Below are 20,111 nucleotides of genomic sequence, written 5' to 3'. Positions count from 1 at the left end.
GTGGGCTGCGGTGCCCGCGTGACTGTCTCCCGGCAGAAGGCCCGCACCCGCCCCCGGCCCGACCATGTCCAAGCGCCCCGGCTCCAACCTGTCCGGCGGCGGGGCCGGCAAGAGGAAAGCCCTGAGCATCAAGGAGAAGCTGGACATCATCAAACGCTTTGAAGGCAACGAGAGGACTTGCGACATCTCCCGTGCCACAGGCCTCAAGGAGTCCACGCTGCGCACCATCCGGGACAACGCGGTCAAGATCAAGGAGACGTCCCGCACGGGCAGTGGCACGAGCGCGGCCAAGTCCATCCGCGCGCGGCCCAGGGAGATCGAGGAGATGGAGAGGCTGCTGAGCCTGTGGATGGAGGGCAAGCGCTCGGGCACCACCTTCCTCACGGCCAAGGGCAAGGCGCTGTCCATCTACGCCGACCTGAAGCGCAAGTCGCCCAACCCCGGCGACGTGGCGCCCTTCCGGGCCAGCTGCGGCTGGTTCAGCGGCTTCAAGCACCGCTACAACTTCCAGAGCCTGCAGCTGCTAGGCGAGGCGGCCAGCGCGCAGCTCAAGGCGGCCAAGGAGCTCCCCGCGCTCATCCAGAAGCTGGTCAAGGACGAGGGCTACACGCTCGACCAGATCTTCAACTTCGACGAGACGGGCCTCTACTACAAGCGCATGCCTCGACGCACCTACATCTCCAAGGCGGAGAAGCACAGCCCCGGGATGAAGGCAGCCAAGGACCGGGTGACCGTGATGTTCGGGGCCAACGCCAGCGGAGACTTGAAGCTGAAGCCCGTCGTGGTGTACCGCTCTGCCAACCCCCAGGCCCTGAGAGGCATCGTGAAAGCCAGCCTCGGCGTGCACTACCGCTACAGCAAGAAAGGATGGATGACCGCCCAAATCTGCATCGACATTTTTGCTGAATTCTTCCCCGTTCTAGAGGATTATTGCAAGAAAAAGAACATGGCTTTTAAGATTCTTATAATTATTGACAACACGCCAAGCCACCCCCTGACGATAGCTGAACTCAACCCGAATGTCAAATTCATCTTCTTGCCTCCGGAAACCACGTCCCTGATTCAGCCCCTTGGTCAAGGGGCGATAGCCCTGTTTAAGGCTTACTATCTCCGGCGAACATTTAAGATGTTACTCGCGGCTACTGGAGGTGAGAACGCAGAAACTGTCATCGCATTTTGGAAGAGATTTAACATCAAAATGGCCATTGATATCATCGTTGAAGCCTGGAATGACGTCACCAAAGAGTGCTTGCATCGGGTGTGGAAGAAGATGCTCCCTGACTTGATTCACGACTTTAAAGGATTTGAACCTTCAGAGCAATTAAAAAAAGTCAAAGCAAGCTGTGTTGATCTGGCAAAACAAGTTGGATTTGAGGGGGTCAAGAAAGAGGATGTGGACGAGCTTCTAGAGTCTCCCCTTGACCACCTGACCACCGAGGACAGCCAACAGCTTGCCGCCGATGGCCAGGTGGAGGCAGAAGATGACGAAGACGACGACAGCCAGAAGGCTGCGCCGAGGCAGCTCGACACGTCCCAGTTATCGGATGTTTTAGGTGTAATTGAAAAACAGTTGCAATGGCTGGAGGATAACGACTATAATGCCGAACGCAGCAGAATAGTGGCTCGGGGCATCCGGACCAATTTGGAGCCATACCGGCGCCTTCAGTATGAAAGGAGGAGGCTAGCCAAGCAGCAGAAATTGTATGTATATTTTAAGCCGGTACAGAGGAGACCAGAAGTCAATGACCCAACCACATCTGGTGGTCCAACTTCTCTTGTGACTTTGGATAACCCTCCTTCCACCGCTTCAAAATAATTCACAGGCTGCAACCCTTCGGATCTAACCCATTTCGACAAGCAAACTTCAGGTCTTTTTCAAGGTGAAGTGCCATTTAACATGTATAAAACTGTGCTACCATTTTAAAAATTATGTTTCTATTTTTTTTAATGTGTTATTTACAAAGTTTTTGAGTGTGGTGCCCCAACTTCCTCTTCCCCATATACCCTGTGGCTTTTATGGCACAATTTTGCATAGGGAGGTGATTTTTTTAAGAACATGTAGATCAAGTTATTGCATAACTGGCTGTATTTTATTAAGTGACTTCTATGTGAGCACCCTGAGTTGGGGGACACAGAGGTAACAGACAATGGACCAGTCAGCAGGCTGAGCCAGGCACTGTGCCAAGCCCTGGCATACTGAGAAAAAGTTGTCCTTGCCCTCAAGAAGCTTACAGCCTTAAAAAAAAAAAAAAACTCTGGTGGCGTTCCTTGTCTCTACACTTTCCCATGTCCACTTCCCAGTAAAAAGAATGAATGACCTTTAATTAAAACCAATCCACAGTCTGAGGTTCTGTCCCTGAAGAGCCCATCATACTCTACAGCCACAGAACTGGCCTCTCTGTGGAGAGAAAGGGGGATGTCTTTCCTCATCCACTTCTATTCCCAGGTGCAGAGACAGGCCATTACAATTGTTTAACCAGGTTCCATAGTTTCTTCCAGAGACATTAGAGATAATGTTACTGTATCATGCAGAAGCAATGGAATCTTGGAATGATGGTTTGCCACTGGCTGAGGAGAGCTTAAATGTGATTTAGGAGTCACTGGAAACAGTGATGGCTGAGGCCAAGGCTGGGAGAAAAGGACTAAGAACTTATTTCTTAAGAGAACTGAAGGGAAAGGCGGGGGAATGAGAGGGACAGAAGTCAGAATTTGCTGATTTTTAAAAAACAAAATTTAATTAAAAAAAGAAATTACGTCTTCCAGGAACTGTTTCCCTTTGAGTCAACAAGCATTTATTAGATGTTTGCTATGTATGCACCAGGGCCTGTGCTAGCTCTGGAGATAGGAAGACAAAAAGAAAACAGCCTCTGTCCTCAAGGTGCTTACAGACTCGCTACTGGAGAGTCAGGTAAACAGAGAAGTAAATACAATATATGGACAAAGTAAGTAAAAGTAACTTTGGGGATAGGACACAGGGGGAAGGCACTAACCATCAAGAAAGGTCTCAAGTAGGAAGTGGCTTGAGCTGAGTGAGTCTTGAAGGCAGGTAAGGAGGCAAAAGTGAGGAGTGAAAATACACCAGGCCTGTCTCATGCAAAGACTTGGCAGTGGTAAATAGCTCCAGAGATGAAAGAAACCTCAGAAGCCACAGCTCAGGCCTCATCAATTTGTACATTGTAGGTAGGGGACCTGATGCCCAGGGAAGGTAAGTAACTAGCTTGAAGGCAAACAGGGAAGCATCAGAAGTGGCATTTGAATTGAGGTCCTCGGATTCCAGACCTGGGTTGTGTCCCGTGAAATGTCATGTCCTGACAGAGAACGATGGATTCAGTGCAGATGAAGACATATCTTTTTTTGGCCATGGCCAAATTGTTTTGACTAAGCATAATTGTTACAAAGGTTCTGTTTTTCTTTCTTGGGGGGGGGGGTTAGGGGGAGAGGACAATACAGAGGTGAGAGGGAGAGAAGGTATATTTTTAACTGACAAAATAAAATTCAATTTTAGACAGATGTTATATGGGGAAAACTACCAGGAAAACTGGTGATCTGTCAGAAAATACATTTAGATCACCGTTTGCACTACATTCTACCATAAGCTCCAAATGGATACTTGACCTAAATATAAAAGTAACATCAGAAAAAAGAATCAGCAAATCAAAGGAGGTGCCTTTCACAATTATAGGCAGGGAAAGAATTCTTAACTAAAGAAGGGTAGAGCTGTTCATAAAAGGTAAAATAGAAGTTAAGGAAAAAAAACCAGAAATTAACCTTTATCTTGGGAAGAAACATGAAGAGAATTCATGAGAAAAGATTTTAACGGGTACTCTGAGAGAAAGCAAATGGTGGGCCTGTGCCAAACCAGAACCAAGTCAGCTCTCACAGTAATGGCTGAAGGGAACTGTGAGCTTTCTCACGGCTGACATAGTGTAAATAATTTTTTGCCTGTTTGTTTTTATTGTTGATTGCAAATAAATTTTATGGCCAACAACCTTGATTATTATTTGTCTAGAAGATTAAGGGATTTAACAGAGATGAGCAAAAGCTCTTAAGAATAGGGTGAGAGATCACAGCTAATGGATGAATTAATGAAAGATGTGGCAATCATATTTGTGTAGTGTACACTGTGACCTTCTTTCCTAGAACCAAGAAAGTACATCTCTTCTACCTCAGGGGTTGCCCCACCAGCTGTTTCCCTCATTTTGAGGGGCATTTCCCCACCCTCTAGGAGCATGATACTCCCTCCCCCTCCCCCTGGCTCTCCATACCCTCTGAATTACAGCACGATTAGATGCCTAACTTAGCTTGAGTTACTACACAGCATAGGCTATACCAAGATCATGCCCAGAGGCAGCTCAGATGCCAGATGAGTCCTACTGAGCTGGAGTCTCCAAGGTCACTCCAAGGTTACTGATGCCAGGCTGGGCAACACCTGAGCTGGATTCCTATAACTCTCACTCCTGACCTAGATAAGAGGCCCTATTCCCTTTACCTAGAACAGAAAAGAAGAAACGAACAGGCCAAGGAGGCCTCATTTCTCAGGAACTGCATGGTCTCAGAGGAGAGGGTGGGAGGCCTTACGGCCCTTCCCTTCATCCCATGCTATCTTCACTCTTGATGAGAGTCACAGAGTACCTCCAGGAGTGGAGCAAGAATGAGCCAAAGTACTGACTCTGACTTTTCTGAAGACATCAACGTTTCCAGATACAAACCAACAAAACAAAGACTCCTCCCAGCCATGTGGCAGGTCAGCTGGAGCCAGTCACAGAACATCCATGGGCACTGCAGTCTTTCCAAAGCACTTCCATATAATGATGGTTGTGATTACCCAAGGAGTAGGCTCTGAGCCCCTTCACTTGGAAAGGCGCTGTCTCAGGGGATCTGAGCATTGGCTGGATCTCAATTATGCTTGCCAATTTAGGACACTGCTTTTTGGCCATTGGAAGGGAGCTCCTTGCTGTCGCATTCTCTACATCTCATCACCCACTCTCTTCTCCTTCCCCCACCAGACATCCTTCTGGCCAAGGCCAGCACCTCTGTTTTTGGACCAGATGCCATCCCCTTGTGTCTTCTCCAGCGGATGGAATCCTCAGTCCTCTTCAGCCTCACCCTGTCAGTTGGTATACAGGGTGAATTTAATTAGAGGGAAGGCACTAGCCTTGAGAGAGTCTCACTCCTCAACGTTTAGCAATCTGGCTTTCCACCTAACTCATACTGTTCTAAAGTTACTGATGGCCAAATTCAATGGCTTTCTTGATCCTCTTCCTTCTCTTCACCCATCGGCTGCATTTGAGGTGGTTAATCAACTTCATGTTCTGGAAATTCTCCACTCTTTCCTGGTTAACCTCCTACCTGTCTCAGCACTCCTCAGTCTCCTTTGCTAATTGTTCATCCTAACATCTGTGCTATACCAAGCTTTGTCCTAGGTCCTGAGGCAGCTGGTAGCATAGTGGCTAGAGGTCTGGGCCTAGACTCACAAGTTCAGAACTAGCTTCAAAAACTTACTGTCTCTGTGACCCCAGGCAAGGCACTTGTTTGCCCTAGTTTTGTAAAGTGAGGATAGTAATAGCACCTACCTCCCAGGGCTGCTGTGAGGCTCAAAGGAGATCTTTATAAAGCGTTCGGCCCAGTGCTTGGCACATGGTTGGCCCTATATGAAGGCTCACCCCGTTCCCCTCTTCTCTTTTCCTTCTACCGGGGGTTCTCAACCTTTTCTGTGCCTCCGACCACTCTGGAAGTCTGGCGAGGACTCTGGATCCTTCTGAGCAGCCTTTCCTGACCCCCCCACCCCAAACTAGCTTGTGTTTTAAGTACTTTGTACATGTTTGTATTTGTCCACCTTCTATTGATGCTGTCTACGGTTTCATATGTACTTCTCTCCCCACTGGAGTGTGCGCTCCTACTCCCATTAGAGCACTGATTATTCCATACTTTGCACTTATTTCCCCAACACACCTCCAGTTTATCCTGTATATAGCTCATCAGTACACAGTTGTTTCCCCCATTAGACTGGGAGCTCCTTGAGGGCAGGGAATGTCTTTTGCCATTATAGCCTCAGAGCTAAGCACAGGGGCTGGAATGCAGCAGGCACTTAATAAGTGCTCGTGGGTTGACTTGACTTCTCCAAGAATTGAACCCTTAAGGAAATCTCCCCCTAGCCTGGTGTTCTTTACCTAGAGACCCCACCCAGCCACCCAGGGGTCTATGGATAGATTTCCGGTAGAGTCTATGAACTTGTGTTTCTAATATATCGATAAGTGAATTTCAGTATAATTGGTTTCCTTTGTAATCCTCGGTATTTTGTTTAATTCACTTATATCATTCTGAGAAATGGTCCATGGGTTTCATCAGACACTGCCAAAAGGGCCCATAACACAAAAAAATGCTAAGACCCCCCTACTTTAAAGAGCTAATGGCTGAACTCTCACACTTAGGACCTACTGAACCTGGAAGTCTCAAACATGGGGTTACCTATGGGGCAAGCCCCAGGACCAAGCAGGCACACTTTTGCCATATGCTTCCCCAGGAGATCTCTCAGGGGCCTGGCTGTTACCATCTCTAGAGCTGGGAAAGTCCCCTCTTAGGATGCTTGAGCAAGAACATGCCAATCTCCTGGGCCTTGACCCCCACGTCAGCCATTTTTAGTTGGGAAGGGAAGGAGGAGAATTCTGTCCCCTCTCAGCCTCCGGAATCCAGACCCATTTAGCGGAGCACTGCTCTGTCTTCTGAACTAGGAAAGCCGGGTCTATTAGCTCATTTTTATAAACCAGAGAGGAGAGAATCTTCTAGCAAAAGCCAAGCTTCACAAATCCCATCAGATTATTACCCTGGAGGTAGCCCAGGTCTCTGAAACCCAATGAATAGTTCTGTGTTTTCTCAGCAAGCCATGCTGAAATTCCATGCGGAGGCGCCCCTCAGATGCCACAGGGGCTCAAACTGCTTTCTGTCATGGACCCTTTGGGCAGTCTAAGGAAGTCTATGGACCCCTTTTCAGAGTATTGTTATTAAATGCGTAAAACAAAAGACAGGATTACAGAGGAAACCAATTATAATGAAATAAAATTATCATTTAAAAAAACACACAAATTTATAGACCCTTATTCTAAACTCCTGTCCTATAGTTTCGCTGAGTTGACTGGGGAAACTCATCAGACTGAACAATGACTCCTCAGATAAATCCCCCTACATATATTATTGAGGTCATTCTCTTGTTTATGCTTTTTGGTATCATTTCATACAAGTTCTCCTAGGATTTTCTGAATCTATCATAATAATTATTTTTACTATGCAATAATATTCCATTACGAGATTCATTCATCCAACAAATATTTGGTAAATGCAATATGGAGCACACATTTCCCCAAATGACAGGCAACTACTTTGTTTCCAGCTTTTTGCTATCATATAAAAAGTAAGAAGATTATAGTTTACTGGAGGACCCAAGACATACACAGGGAAGTCATTAAGGGAACATTTGCAGAGGGGGAGAAGATCAGCGCAGGCTTTCCAGAGGAGGCAGCATCCAACTGATCCTTGAAGACAGATGAGGATTCTGAAATGAGTGGTGAAGGGGTCATCCTGGGTGTGGTGCACTGTGTTTAGGAGATGGAGAGGGGATTCACAGAAGAGCTAGGAGACTGACCAGAGCAGATCATAGAGTCTAGGAAGGTCAGGAACGTAAAATGACAAGAAAAGGCCTTAAACACCAGGCTTGGCATTTCTGATTTTCTCAGAAGCCACAGGGAACCAGTGAATATTTTTGAGGGGTAGAGTGACACAGCCACAACTATGTCTGAGGAAGATGACTTTGGTGGTCATTCAGGGGGTCAACAAGCATTTAATAAGTACTTACTATGTATAAGGCAGCTGGGTGGCACCACATTGGATAGTGTTGGGCCTGGAGTATGGAAGACTTGAGCCACTTCTTAGCTGTATGACCCTGGATAAGTCACTTAACCTGTCTGTCTCAGTTTCCTCATCTCTAAAATGGGGGTGATAATACAAGTACCTACCTTACAGGGCTTTTGTGAGGATCAGATAAGATAATCCACATAAAATGCTTTACAAACATTAAAGCGTGTATAAATGCTAGCTATTATTGCCAGGAACTGTGCTGGAAGCAGCTTCGTGGAGGATATGGGCCAGAAATTACTAATCTTTTCTTGGTCACTTTTTTCTTTTGGTAGTAAGCCTAATTTTTGCTGAATATTTTGTCTCCTGCCCTCCTGAGAACTGTCCCCTGCCTCTCTCTGAGCCTCCTCCACATCCGTGGTCCAGCCTGGCAGTTCTTCTTGGCCCCTCCTCCAGGGCTGTGCTGTGAAGAGTCCACTCTTGGTGACTGCCCTTCACTGTCCACAATTCATGGAGCAAAGAGAGTTTGGGCTACAGACAACACCAGATCTGTTCCCTCTTTATCCTTTCATTTGTCTCTAAATGCCCGAAGAATGGCTTTGCCCAGTTGTGTCTCTTGCTAAATTTTCGGTACCTTGTTTTCCCAGTACTTTTGATGACAGGCAACTACTTTGTTCAGTCTTCCACTGCGCTTCTCCATAGGATTTCACAAATGGGATTATGGTCTAAACCAGGACTGCTTTTGGCCTCCACATTTCTCTGCTTGGCAAGGAAATCAAGCATCTGTTGACTATGGCAGCATCTCTTTGATAGGGCAATTGATTTCCATCAGTCAAAGGTCCATGGGTGCAGAGGACATCCTTGCTACAGATATGAAGAAGGAGGAAACAGGGTTTCCCAAACTCAACAGTCACATAAATGATTGACAAATAGAGAGATGCCCACATGATGCTTATTGTTTCTTGACACTGAAGAAGGATTTGATTTGGTTGAGCCAAATGCCACTTGCATGGCTCTCTTCCACCAAGGAGTCCCCTACATATGTCAAAATCCTTAAAAGATATAATGATATGGATAATTCTGGTTGATGAACCTTCCAAATTTAGCATCAAGCAAGACAAGGCAGGGAGATGGATCCAGGTCACCAAAGGCATCGGCCACTGTCCTGGAGAGGGGAGCCAGTCAGCCATTGATCAGTCAACAAACAAGCACTTCCTATGTGCCAGACACAGGATCCCGTAGAGACGGCGAGGTCTTCCAGGTCTATCCTTGTCAGAGGATAACATTAGGCTAACTGGGGGAAGGGAAAGGAATAAGAATTTACATAATGTCTACCATGGACAAGGCACTGTGCTAAGAGCTGTTCACAGATATCTCAGGTGGTTCCCCACAACAGCCTTGGGAGGTAGGTGCTATTATTATCCCCATGTTACAGGTGAGGAAACTGAGGAAGACCGTGGTTAAGTGACTTGCCCAGGGTCACACAGCTAGGAAGTGTTTAAGACTGGATTTAAACTCAGATCCTCTTGACTCCAGGCCAAGTGCCCTATCCACTGCAAACTTGACTGCCTCAAGCTCTGGAACGTTCACCTCTTAAGATTCCTAAGCAATCAAGAGAGTACAGAAAAAGCTCAGTGGATGAGGATTTTTTTGTATCCCCAGAACTTAGGGCAATGCTTGCTACTCATCCAGACTGTAATGTGTACTCGGACATGTCTTGGAGCTAATCTACAATTATGTATGTATGTACGTACATACAAAGTACATGTGTTTATACACGTCTCTTATATATAAGTAAACAGGCATACATATATTATGTAAAAACCTATTCTTTTTTTCTCTCTGGGCCCAGTGCCTCTCTCCTATACCAGTTTGTAATACTTTTCTTGGTGTAGGTGATGAGTGAAATCCCAAGAACAAATGGGGTCACTGGGGGAGTGTAGACAGAGAACAGAGAGCTCCTGCCCAGCAGGGGCTGGGGCTGAGACCCAAATGGTCTCTGAGGTCCCTTACAGTGCTGGATCCCACAATTCTAGCCCTGATCCCAGGACTTGCCCAAGGTCATTCACCTGGTAAGCTGGTGGGCTCTGGCTCCTGAATGCATTGCACGCCCCTTGCTCCACAGAGTGCACCAGTCCGAGCTTGCCTCTTTCTCCCCGGCTGCCTCCCCAGCTTCCTGCCGCCTCTGGGCCCTCTACCTGGCCCTTTGGCCCAACCTGGCCCTACAGAAAGAATGATGTTGCCATCTTTCTGCTCCCCAGGAGCCAGCCACTTTTCCAACTCTGTCTCCCCGCCCTCCAGCTTCCCAGGTTAGAAACCTGGGGTCTGCCATCGGGCCCCTCCGGGTGCCTCGTTCCCTGCCGCATCCTGTGCATCACCGGGTCTGGTGGGGATGCTTGCAGGGCTCTGACCCTACATAAGCTGTGAGCTGGTACCCCCGGCAGGAGAACAGGGACAGCGGCCGGGCTTGCCCTCCCTGGCCGTTGTTTGGGGGCTTCAGAACGTTCATCTTCTTCCTGGGCTCAGCTCGGCTCGGCTCTCGTCCCCTCCCCTGGGAAGCTTTCCTGGATCCTCCCGGATCCCCCGGGCTTGTCAGGCGGTTCTCTGCCTTTGGCTGAAAGTGTCCTCGGAAGCCTCCAACCCTCTAACTTCGCGGATGCAGAGAGCCCAGGAACCGGCACGTCTGGCCTTGGGACCCCAGAATCATGGAGTTAGGGCCAGAGAGTCCAGCCCCTCATTTTACAGGTGGGGAAACTGAGGCACCGGCAGGTTATTGGCGACCCACCCGCGGCCCCACAGCCATGACAGGGTCTGAGGAGAGATTCAAACCCAGCTCTCTCGGCTCTACCAGGACGCAGCCTGGGCTTAAAGGTGTTGCAAACACTTTGTACGCTGTACCCTGCGCCCCACCCCCCCCCCCCCCGCCCCCCGCCTGAAGGTACTAGCGGTTGTATTGGTGTCTAATACATTCTGAACGGGAGCACCAACATACAGTCTTTACCCGGCCAAGCCACTACTAGGTAAGGGCTGCACTCATGACTGTGACGGGAAAGTCCATTATCGGTATTTTGTGCTCTATGATGGGAGCATTATTCCTTCCCCCTCCCTGGGCCTCAGTTTACCCATCTGTAAAATGGGAGGGAGGGGGTCTGGATGGTGTCTAAGGTCCCCAACTGCTCCACCTCTGTGGTCCTGTATCTTTAGATTTAAAACGCGGCCGGCTCATCCGGGCCAAGCCCCTCACTAATACCGAGACCACCCACAGGTCCAAACAGATACAGCGGTTTGGAGGCAGAGGTAGTTTTAAGGCCAAGGCCCGTAATACCAAATCTCGCGATCTTTCGACCTCCCCTTAGACCTCCGGGGAATTGGGCGGGTCCTAGTCCCTCTGCATCATGGGAAATGTAGTTCCTGATGCCATGTTCTTCCGGAAGAAACCGAGCACGGTCCGGAAAGTCCGAATAGGAGGGCGGGAGGGCTCCTTCCGGGCCCATTGCATGCCGGGAAGCGCCAGTTTCCGTTAGTTGCCCCAGGACCCTGCGCGCAACGGGTTCCCCCACGTGAAGCCCCGCGCTCCCGGTCCTCCTCTTTCCCCCTCGAACCGGAACAACCCCCGGGAGAGGGGGGAGAACCGGAAGTAGAGGCCGCGGCCCCGGAAGCAGAGCCCGGCGGGAAGGGAGCCCCAGCGCGGCGGCGGCAGCGGCGGCGGTGGCGCCATGTCCCTCATCTGCTCCAGTGAGTAGTGGCCTCCGGACCCCCGACCCCGGCCAGGCCTCCCTAGGTGGAACCGGGACCACGGCCCGGCCCAGCGGCTCCCTGCCGGAGTGACCCGCCGCGGCCTCAGTTTCCTCATCTGTAACATGGGGCCGGGAGGGTTGGACGGGGTGCTGGGGTGGGAGTGGGAGAGCCTCGGAGCCGGAGCCAATGCGTCAGCCTCTTGGAGATCGGTCCGTCAGCCGTGAAGCATTTATTAGGCGCCGCCTGTGTGCCGCGCAAGGCGCGGAGCCAGGGCACGGCCTCAGGCAGCCCCGTACCTCCAGGAGTCGCTAGTCTAAGGGGGCGCGGGCAGAGGTGGGAGGGGCGGGTCCGGGAGAGCGTAGGAGGGGAGAGGGAGGGTCTCGTCTCCTTCCGCACCGGACCGGGCACGGTGGGGGTGCTCACCCCCTGCTGCGCCAGCCGGGGAGGGACCCCAGGGGACCAAAGGTGGGTCAGCGAAGGCCCGGGGGCGGCGGGTGGTCCCTGGCACCCGTCCTCTGCCCTCCCACCTCCGGAACCCTTGCAGGGAAGCCCCCCGGGGAGGCGGGTCCTGGGCCCTTTCCCCTCGACCCTGGAGTTTCCTCTTCCGCAGGACGGGGGGCTGGAGCCGAGCCCCCCGCCGCCTCGGGGCATCCCTCCTGACCGCCAGACCTTCCCTTCCCGGGTGCCCCAGATGCGCTTGTTGGGTGCGCAGTGTCCGAGGAGGGGGGGCCCCCCCGGGGCAGGAGGACTCGGCCGCACTGGGCCTCAGACGCCTGGGTGTGTGACCCTGGGCCAGTCACTTCACCCCAGTGGCCTGAACAAACACCAAGAAGCCTTTGGTGCGTCCTCTGACCCTCCACACCCTGTGAGGGAGGAGGCCGGGCCGCCCCCCCACTCCCACCCCCCAAGGATAGGAAAGAGGCGCCCAGAGAGGCGGGGTGTCTGTCCCGCTGTCACCCGGCTGGGTCCGAGATGTTCATACCCTCCAGTGACTCTGGCCCAGATTATTGCGGTGTAGCCCCGGGGGGATCAGCGAGAAGCTGCCCCCCTCCTCCGCCCGGGCACCTGTGCCCCCGTGGTCCGGGCCCCCGGGAGCCCTCTGCCCAGACCCCTCCAGCAAAGCCCCTGACGCCTCTCTCTTGGCAGTCTCCAACGAGGTCCCCGAGCACCCCTGCGTGTCCCCCGTGTCCAACCACGTGTACGAGCGGAGGCTCATCGAGAAGTACATTGCAGAGAATGGCACCGACCCCATCAACAACCAGCCCCTGTCCGAGGAGCAGCTCATCGACATCAAAGGTGCCTCCTCCTGCAGGGTCTGCCCGTCCAGGGTCCAAGGGGAGCAGACGGGGAGGGTAGACTGACCCAGAAATTTGTCAAGAACCTCTCTCTGTCTCTCCGACAGTTGCCCACCCCATCCGGCCCAAGCCACCCTCAGCCACGAGCATCCCGGCCATCCTGAAAGCCTTGCAAGATGAATGGGTGAGAGCCCCGAGGAAGAACAGTCTCTCTCCAGCGCAGGGCAGAGGGTGGGGGGTTGTGTGTGGGCTGGGGCTCTGGGAGCCAAGGAGTCACTCACTAGTAATACAGCAGTTCTGTCCTGAGCAGCCCACTTTTCCTTTCTCAGATGTGTGGATTGGAGGGGGGTGGGGTTGTAAACGTGACCTTGTCAGCTCATTTCAGCTGTGCCCTTCGGTGCAAGGGGGCTATGGGGACAAGGATGGCTTCTTGTTTCTTGGGTACCCACAGACTTCTTGGTGGGAGCATCATAGCTCCCCGAGGGCGATGAGGGTCAGCTCTTCTTAGTCAGGGCCCCAGGGGGCCCGGCTGGCCTCCCAAAAGGCAGAATCATTGAGAGTGGGCCTCTCCCTGTTGGTGTGGCCAGACTGGGCTAGGGGAGGGCTGTGGGAAGGAGACACACATTGTACCCAGAGCTCCATCAGCTTCCCTCGAATCTTGTCCGTCATCCTCTCCCTTTCTTCCTGGGGCAGCATCAGCTGCAGACGTGGCTCAGCCTGGCATCAGGCTGGCTGCTTCTGCTCTCACCCGGGCCCCTTTCTCCCCAAGGATGCGGTCATGCTCCACAGCTTCACCCTGCGCCAGCAGCTGCAGACCACCCGCCAGGAACTGTCACACGCACTCTACCAGCATGACGCTGCCTGCCGTGTCATTGCCCGTCTCACAAAGGAGGTCACTGCTGCCCGAGAAGCTCTGGCCACACTGAAGCCCCAGGCTGGTCTCATTGTGCCCCAGGCCGTGCCAAGCTCTCAGCCCAGCGTTGTGGTGAGTGCTCTGCTGATCGGGACTGTGTGTGCCCACGGCCGAGTCCTGATGGGCCTCTTGCCTGTCCTGGACTTGCTTTGGGCTTCCTCTCAGCCTTGCTCTTCTTTCCTTTAGGGTGCTGGTGAGCCGATGGATTTGGGAGAGCTGGTTGGAATGACTCCCGAGATCATCCAGAAGGTAGATACCTTGATTCTGTGTTTTAAACTTGGCAGAGCTCCTGTGTCTTCAGCCTTTGCCTCCCTTCTTCTGTCTTTGCTGGTTCCCTGGATAAAGACTTAGTGTCCTTCCTGTGAGATTCAGGGGGTCAGATTGAGCCCCAGCTCCCTTTATTGTCCCTGGGTCTGGAGAAGGAAGTAGGTGGCGACCTTAGGCCTCCACATGGGGTGAGCAGTCGGGTCTCTAGCCTGAATTTCATGGTCCTTTGCTCTCCTCTCCAGCTTCAAGACAAAGCGACGGTGCTCACCACAGAGCGTAAGAAGGTAAGTCCTGCCCGCTAGAGATGGGGACCTACATGAATTCGGGCAGTAGCTCTGAGGGAGGGGGCTTAGCAGGGACCTTTGTCTCCACTCACCAGCATACACCTCTGGGGCTGTTCTTTTTGTCAGAGGGGGAAGACAGTGCCGGAGGAGCTGGTAAAGCCAGAGGAGCTCAGCAAATATCGGCAGGTGGCATCCCATGTGGTGAGTGGCGCACCTCAAAACCAGACCCAGGGCCCAGTTGTGGCATTTTCTTTCTCGTGATCCCTGGGAACCAAATCTTCTCTCTGCTTCTGTGTAATCTCTAGTTCTCCAGTAGAAGGGCCTCCTGCTTCGTGCCCATCTCTCCTTTTAGGGAGATGGAATGCTAGTGTCCTGGTGGAAATCTGCCAGGCCCCTGGGCCTCCCGCATGGAGGCATCAGGTGATCACAGTGGGAGGGGAGGTTGTCTTTGAGAAGAGTGGTTTGAACACTCTTTTTCTCTACTCAGTTCAGACCACCTCTCCCACTTGGTAAGGTCCCTGCCTGAGAGCAGAATGAGAAATTCCTGACTTTTAGTCAAGTCGGGTATTTGGAGGGAGATAAGTAAATGCAGGCTTTGAGTCACAGGGCAGTGAAAGGGAAGCAGAAGCTACACTTGTGCCCCTGGCCTAGGATCAGACTTTAGCTCCAGGGACAACCTCAGTTAAAATTGGGTTGGTGAGCCACCCTTCTCTCTGTAAAGGGGCTGCACAGTGCCAGCATCCCAGGAATCCTTGCCTTGGACCTCTGTCCCTCGGACACCAACAAGATCCTCACTGGTAAGTGGCTGGGTCATCACGCCCTGCATGTTCCTTGGGGGGGGTTCTGGAGGGTGGGGCCCTTCTTGACAGCTCTTTGAATGTGGGTCATTTTCAGGAGGGGCGGATAAAAACGTTGTCGTCTTTGACAAGAGTTCAGAGCAGATCCTGGCCACACTCAAAGGCCACGCCAAGAAGGTCACCAGTGTGGTGTTCCACCCATCCCAGGTAAGGCTCTTGCTTTTTGAGCATCTCTTGCGAGCAGCTTCATAGGCCTCGGTCACTTGGAAGTTACTTCCACAGGCCCATGGTTACCAGGATGCTGGTGGGCTAGATTGACATGAAGGTCAGAGGTCAGAGTGGTTGCCTTTTCTCTCAATAACCCTTCAGTGGGCTGGGTTTTACTTGGAGGATTCCAGCCCTTAGACCTGGAAGGACCTTCAGAGGTCACTTAGTCCAACCCTCTCATTTGACAAGCGGGAGAACTGAGCCTGAGTTGAGAAGGAGTTATTGAGTTCCCCGTAATGACGTCCTATGACCGAGTGCCCCCATTCCCACTCAGTGTGCCCACCGACCTCCTAGGGAGAGTTTCAGAGACTCAAGGGGCCAGACTCCAAGAGGAAACATCCTTATCATGTAACCTGTTGGGTGGAACAACAGGTTTGCTCTTTCTGCTGGGCTGTGTTTGTTAACAGTGGTCATTGGGGCAGCCCTGCTGCTGTGACACACATGTGAATGAAGCTGTCCGGGACTGTAGGACATCCATTGTGTGTCACTGCTCTAACCCCTATCGGGGCTAATTAATGGACACTGGAGGCTAGGAGGCAACAGAGTCTGCAAGAAGAGTTCTGGGTTCTAATTCTGTCTCTTCTTGCTTCTTGGGTTACTTTGGACAAGTTGCATCACCTGTGGGCCTCAGAGGGGATCAGAGGAGGTGAACTCGAGGACCTTCTAGCTTTAGTTTGATGAATCTGCTGTCGGTGAATGTGTTGACGCTTGTCCTTAATGTTAACTAATGACTGCTGTCTCTGTTTAGAAGTTCATTGTGGAAATTGGGTCCTTTTGATTACTAGGAGGTGGTTGGGGGGATGGTTGAGTGGACCCTGAAGCTGGTCTGGATGGCCTGTTGTACCCATCCTGTAGGAAGGATCATTAATGACCTCTCATCACAATGTGTCCTGTTTGGGGAACTTTGGGGAAAGCCAAAGATGAAACAGTCACTACATTGGCCTGCCCTGCCGCTAGAAGGCGGCATGGCCTTGTCGGCGAGACGACCTGCTGGTTCCATTGTGGGCCACTGTCTATACTGAGCTCAGACCTGGACTCCAGCAGTGCAAGGGCAGATGGGCTTGGGGGGGAGTGGAGAGGAGTGTCGCTGAAAGCTTTACAGAGACAGTCCACTTGTTGGGGTGTGGGGAGGCATTCCAGCCCCGGGGCAGCAAGAACAAAGGCAGAGGGCAGAGCAGTAGTTTTGCTAGACATGAGGCACATGAAGGGGAGGGGTATAAACTAAGGCTGGAAGACACGGCATTGCTGAGGAGCTCAGGAGCTGACCCTTTATTTGATGGGCATTGAAAGTCCCCTGATGGTGTCTGGTGGTAGAGTGAGAGCACTAAGTCAGGAAGATCCTTCAGACAGCAGCATGAGGACCAGAAAGGCAGGAGGCAGGAACGTGCCCAGGACACTCCTCAAACCTGGGGAAAGACACAGGCCCTTTTTTAATGGGGTGAGCCAATGGGCAAAATTGGCAATGGTGAAGATGGGGCCCCAGAATTGTGGCCCTCCCTGGTTTCCATTCATCATAGTCTCATGTTCTGTCTGTCTTGTTCATTTCTGATTTCTTGTCTCTTTTCTTCCTCCCCAGGATCTGGTGTTCTCTGCTTCCCCGGATGCCACCATCCGTATTTGGTCAGTCCCCAATGCTTCTTGTGTGCAAGTTGTCCGGGCACATGAGAGTGCTGTGACAGGACTCAGTCTTCACGCCACAGGCGACTACCTTCTGAGCTCCTCTGATGATCAGGTGAGTTCCTCCTCATTGGGAAGCCAAAACCTTCACCTCCTTGGAACCCTGCGACCATGAGCAGGGAATGCCTTGCCTTTTTGCGTGACGTTAAATCGTGGAACCCCCTCTATCTCCAGGCTTCTTGTGTTCCCCAGGGGGCAGCTGTATCCCCCCACCCTTCATCTTTGCTTGGTTGTCTGTGTTTGTTTATAGTACTGGGCCTTCTCAGACATCCAGACGGGACGAGTGCTCACCAAGGTCACCGATGAGACTTCAGGCTGCGGTAAGTGGCCCAGAAGGCCCTGCCGATCCCTCTCCTTTCCATTTGTCATGGTCAGGCAGGCATGGACTCAGCTAGTTTTCCCTTCCTTCTGCAGCTCTCACTTGTGCTCAGTTCCATCCTGATGGGCTTATTTTTGGGACGGGGACCATGGACTCTCAAATCAAGATCTGGGACCTGAAGGTAGGCGGGAGGCCTGGACTCTGATGCTGTTTGACCAGCATTATTTAGTGTGCCTGGCAGCCGTGGCGGGTTGATGTTGGAGAAATGGTTGCAGTGATCCCTTTGTTGCATGCAGGGGGTGCTTTCCTATGCTGGCTTCCCTCGCTATCCTCCTTCTGCCTAAAATACCCCTGTATTCCCTCCTGAGGTCAGACCCCAAGAAGCACCTCTAGAGCTGACTTGTCTTCTCTCCCCCGGCTGCAGGAACGCACCAATGTGGCCAATTTCCCTGGACACTCTGGCCCCATCACCAGCATCGCCTTTTCGGAGAATGGTTATTATTTGGCTACTGCGGCCGATGATTCATCCGTCAAACTCTGGGATCTTCGCAAACTCAAGAATTTCAAGACACTGCAGCTGGATAACAACTTTGAGGTGGGTGGGGGTCCTCGTCCCTGCTTTGAGCTGGACCCTCGTTCTGCTCTCTGTTCACCCAGGGTCCCCGCCTTCTGAGCCTGATTTTCTCCCTGTCTCTCTGGCAGGTGAAGTCACTGATCTTCGACCAGAGTGGCACGTACCTGGCCCTGGGAGGCACCGATGTTCAGATCTACATCTGCAAACAGTGGACAGAAATCCTTCACTTCACAGGTAGGAAGTTCTTCATTCGTGGCCCAAGTCGGGGATGGGCGGGAGAGCACTGGGAAGACTCCCTGGAGGCCAAGGCCCGCCCACCAGGGGTGTCCTGTCCTCTGGGTGCAGAGAAGGATGACCCCAGAGCTTTACCAAGGCAGAGATGGGCTGGGCTGGGGCCGCCGGGCTTCTCTGTGCTCTGCTGTCCAGTGCTTCTCCCAGTTCGGCAACAGCCCAGCCAAGGCCACAGCTTCTGCTTTGTTCCCTGTCACAGGAAGTTCTGATGACAGTCTCTTGCTTGTGCCCCTGCGCCCCTTGGCCGTGTACACCTAGCAGTGGGTCTGTGGGTCAGAGCACGTGGATGTCTCTCCACATTGCTTCTCCCAAGAGTTAGGCCAGCTCTTCTTCGTCCACAGTCGCTTGCCTGTTGTGAGCTCCTTGAGGGCGGGGCTGTTGTTGCTTTTCTTTGCTGCCTGGCACACGGAAGGCGTTTAATAAGGGATTGTTCCCAGCTCCATCAACAATGCATGTCCCTCCAGCACAGTCCGTTGCTACCACCTTCTGTCCCAATTTGATTGGTTGGGTTTGTGTTGAGAACCCTTTGTCCACCTCCCTTGACCACTCGTTCACCGGGGCATGGCTTTTGGGCTTACTCTCGAGCTGGTTTCCTCTGTGACTTGGATGTAACCGTTATGGCAATTATTGGGCACAAAGATTTTTCTTGTCCAGACTTCTGGAGGTCACAGTGCACGGCTTGTGTCGTGTTGGCCTCTGCTGTTGTGGAGCGGTTCTGAAAGTGGAAGGGCAGATCCTCTGAGGAGAGGACTGTCCACCATGTCCTTGTCGGTGTTAATGGGCATCTTCTCTCCCCTCAGAGCACAGTGGCCTGACCACGGGGGTGGCCTTTGGGCACCACGCCAAGTTCATCGCTTCGACAGGCATGGACAGGAGCCTCAAGTTCTACAGCCTGTAGGCCCCTTCCCCTCCAGAACAACTGAGGCCTTGTCTCTGTAGTGGGTAGCGTTAGGGGTGGGGGGTGGGAAGGGGAGAGACTGAGGGGAGGGGGGAGGAATTTGGGAAGGGACACTCACATCATTTCACTCTGGTCTGAATGTTGGCCTCAGCAAGTGTTGACTGTCCTAGAGGTGTGGATTGCCTGCCCTGGGCCACCACCTCCGGGCACCCTCACTGAAGGTGGATGAGGTTGCTGTGATGAGCCATTGCCCCGGAGGCAACACAGAAGGGGTTCGGGGACCCAGAGCTTCCCATTCTTTTAAATAGAAATGATTTGGGGCTCTCAGCCTGTTCCACATCCAGTTTGCTTTGGCTCCTGAGGGAGGCTGAGCAGAGGGGGAGGGCACAGGAACTTGTTCAGGTTTTTGTAAGCAGTGATCTAGTTTCATTAAAAAAAAAAATAAACGAATGTTTTTTAGTGTCTCTCTAGCTGAAATGCTTGCTTAGGAAGGCTCTGAGCTTCCCTTGGAGAGGAGGGAGCAGATGAGCAGCAGAAAGCATTGGGTCAGGGACAAGGGGGGCTGCTGCTCCCTGCCGGGGCCCTTGGTAACCCCCCAAGCAGCGAGGGAGTCGTCCTGGGGCTACCAGGGATGGCCTTCCATAGATGCAAGACCACCATGGCTGGTACCCTGGCTCCAGCCTCCTTTCCTGCCTCAGTGTGGTCACAGAACCTGAGAACTGGAGGGGCTTACTGACCAGGAGGTCCAAGCCATACCCTGAGGGAATCCGTGCCATGGCTGCATCTGACATGTGACCGTCCAGGTCTGCTCCAAGGCTTCAGAGAAGAGAAGGCCCCACACCCCTCTCCCCTTTCCTCTCCCTGCTTTCCTCTCTCTTCCTCTCCCTCCCTTGCCCACCCAAAAGACTCCTCCCCATAACAGCACTTTAATTGAAGGCAGTTA

General features: G+C 52.2%; 2 protein-coding genes across 2 annotated transcripts; both read left to right on the top strand.

Moving 5' to 3' along the window:
• The first annotated feature begins 64 nt into the window (after nucleotides 1–64).
• Nucleotides 65–11,372, top strand: LOC118855198 (tigger transposable element-derived protein 1-like). The gene is made up of 5 exons (XM_036765287.1): nucleotides 65–1,720; nucleotides 10,110–10,234; nucleotides 10,375–10,529; nucleotides 11,053–11,145; nucleotides 11,257–11,372. The coding sequence occupies exons 1-5, from the start codon at nucleotides 65–67 to the stop codon at nucleotides 11,370–11,372; spliced, it is 2,145 nt and encodes a 714-aa protein (XP_036621182.1).
• On the top strand, nucleotides 11,288–19,638 carry PRPF19 (pre-mRNA processing factor 19). Its single transcript, XM_036765473.1, has 15 exons — nucleotides 11,288–11,583; nucleotides 12,733–12,882; nucleotides 12,989–13,065; nucleotides 13,651–13,866; nucleotides 13,981–14,043; nucleotides 14,304–14,345; nucleotides 14,472–14,546; nucleotides 15,067–15,142; nucleotides 15,240–15,349; nucleotides 16,986–17,141; nucleotides 17,337–17,406; nucleotides 17,501–17,586; nucleotides 17,830–18,000; nucleotides 18,108–18,213; nucleotides 19,071–19,638. Exons 1-15 carry the CDS (start codon nucleotides 11,565–11,567, stop codon nucleotides 19,166–19,168), a joined length of 1,515 nt encoding a protein of 504 aa, XP_036621368.1. The 5' UTR covers nucleotides 11,288–11,564; the 3' UTR covers nucleotides 19,169–19,638.
• Nucleotides 19,639–20,111: the final 473 nt, after the last annotated feature.

Source organism: Trichosurus vulpecula, chromosome 6, assembly GCF_011100635.1.
Source record: "Trichosurus vulpecula isolate mTriVul1 chromosome 6, mTriVul1.pri, whole genome shotgun sequence".
Lineage (NCBI taxonomy): Eukaryota > Metazoa > Chordata > Mammalia > Diprotodontia > Phalangeridae > Trichosurus > Trichosurus vulpecula.
This window is presented reverse-complemented; position numbering and strand designations above follow the sequence as displayed.

Bases quoted from the DNA above. Each gene is read 5' to 3' on its own strand.
- LOC118855198 (XM_036765287.1), top strand. From the start codon at position 65: ATGTCCAAGCGCCCCGGCTCCAACCTGTCCGGCGGCGGGGCCGGCAAG. The intron at 1,721-10,109 runs GTACAGAGGAGA...TCTGCTCCCCAG, and splicing joins TGTATGTATATTTTAAGCCG to GAGCCAGCCACTTTTCCAAC. The intron at 10,530-11,052 runs GTCTGGCCTTGG...CTGTATCTTTAG, and splicing joins GAGAGCCCAGGAACCGGCAC to ATTTAAAACGCGGCCGGCTC.
- PRPF19 (XM_036765473.1), top strand. The intron at 15,143-15,239 runs GTAAGTGGCTGG...GGTCATTTTCAG, and splicing joins CACCAACAAGATCCTCACTG to GAGGGGCGGATAAAAACGTT. The intron at 18,214-19,070 runs GTAGGAAGTTCT...CTCTCCCCTCAG, and splicing joins AGAAATCCTTCACTTCACAG to AGCACAGTGGCCTGACCACG.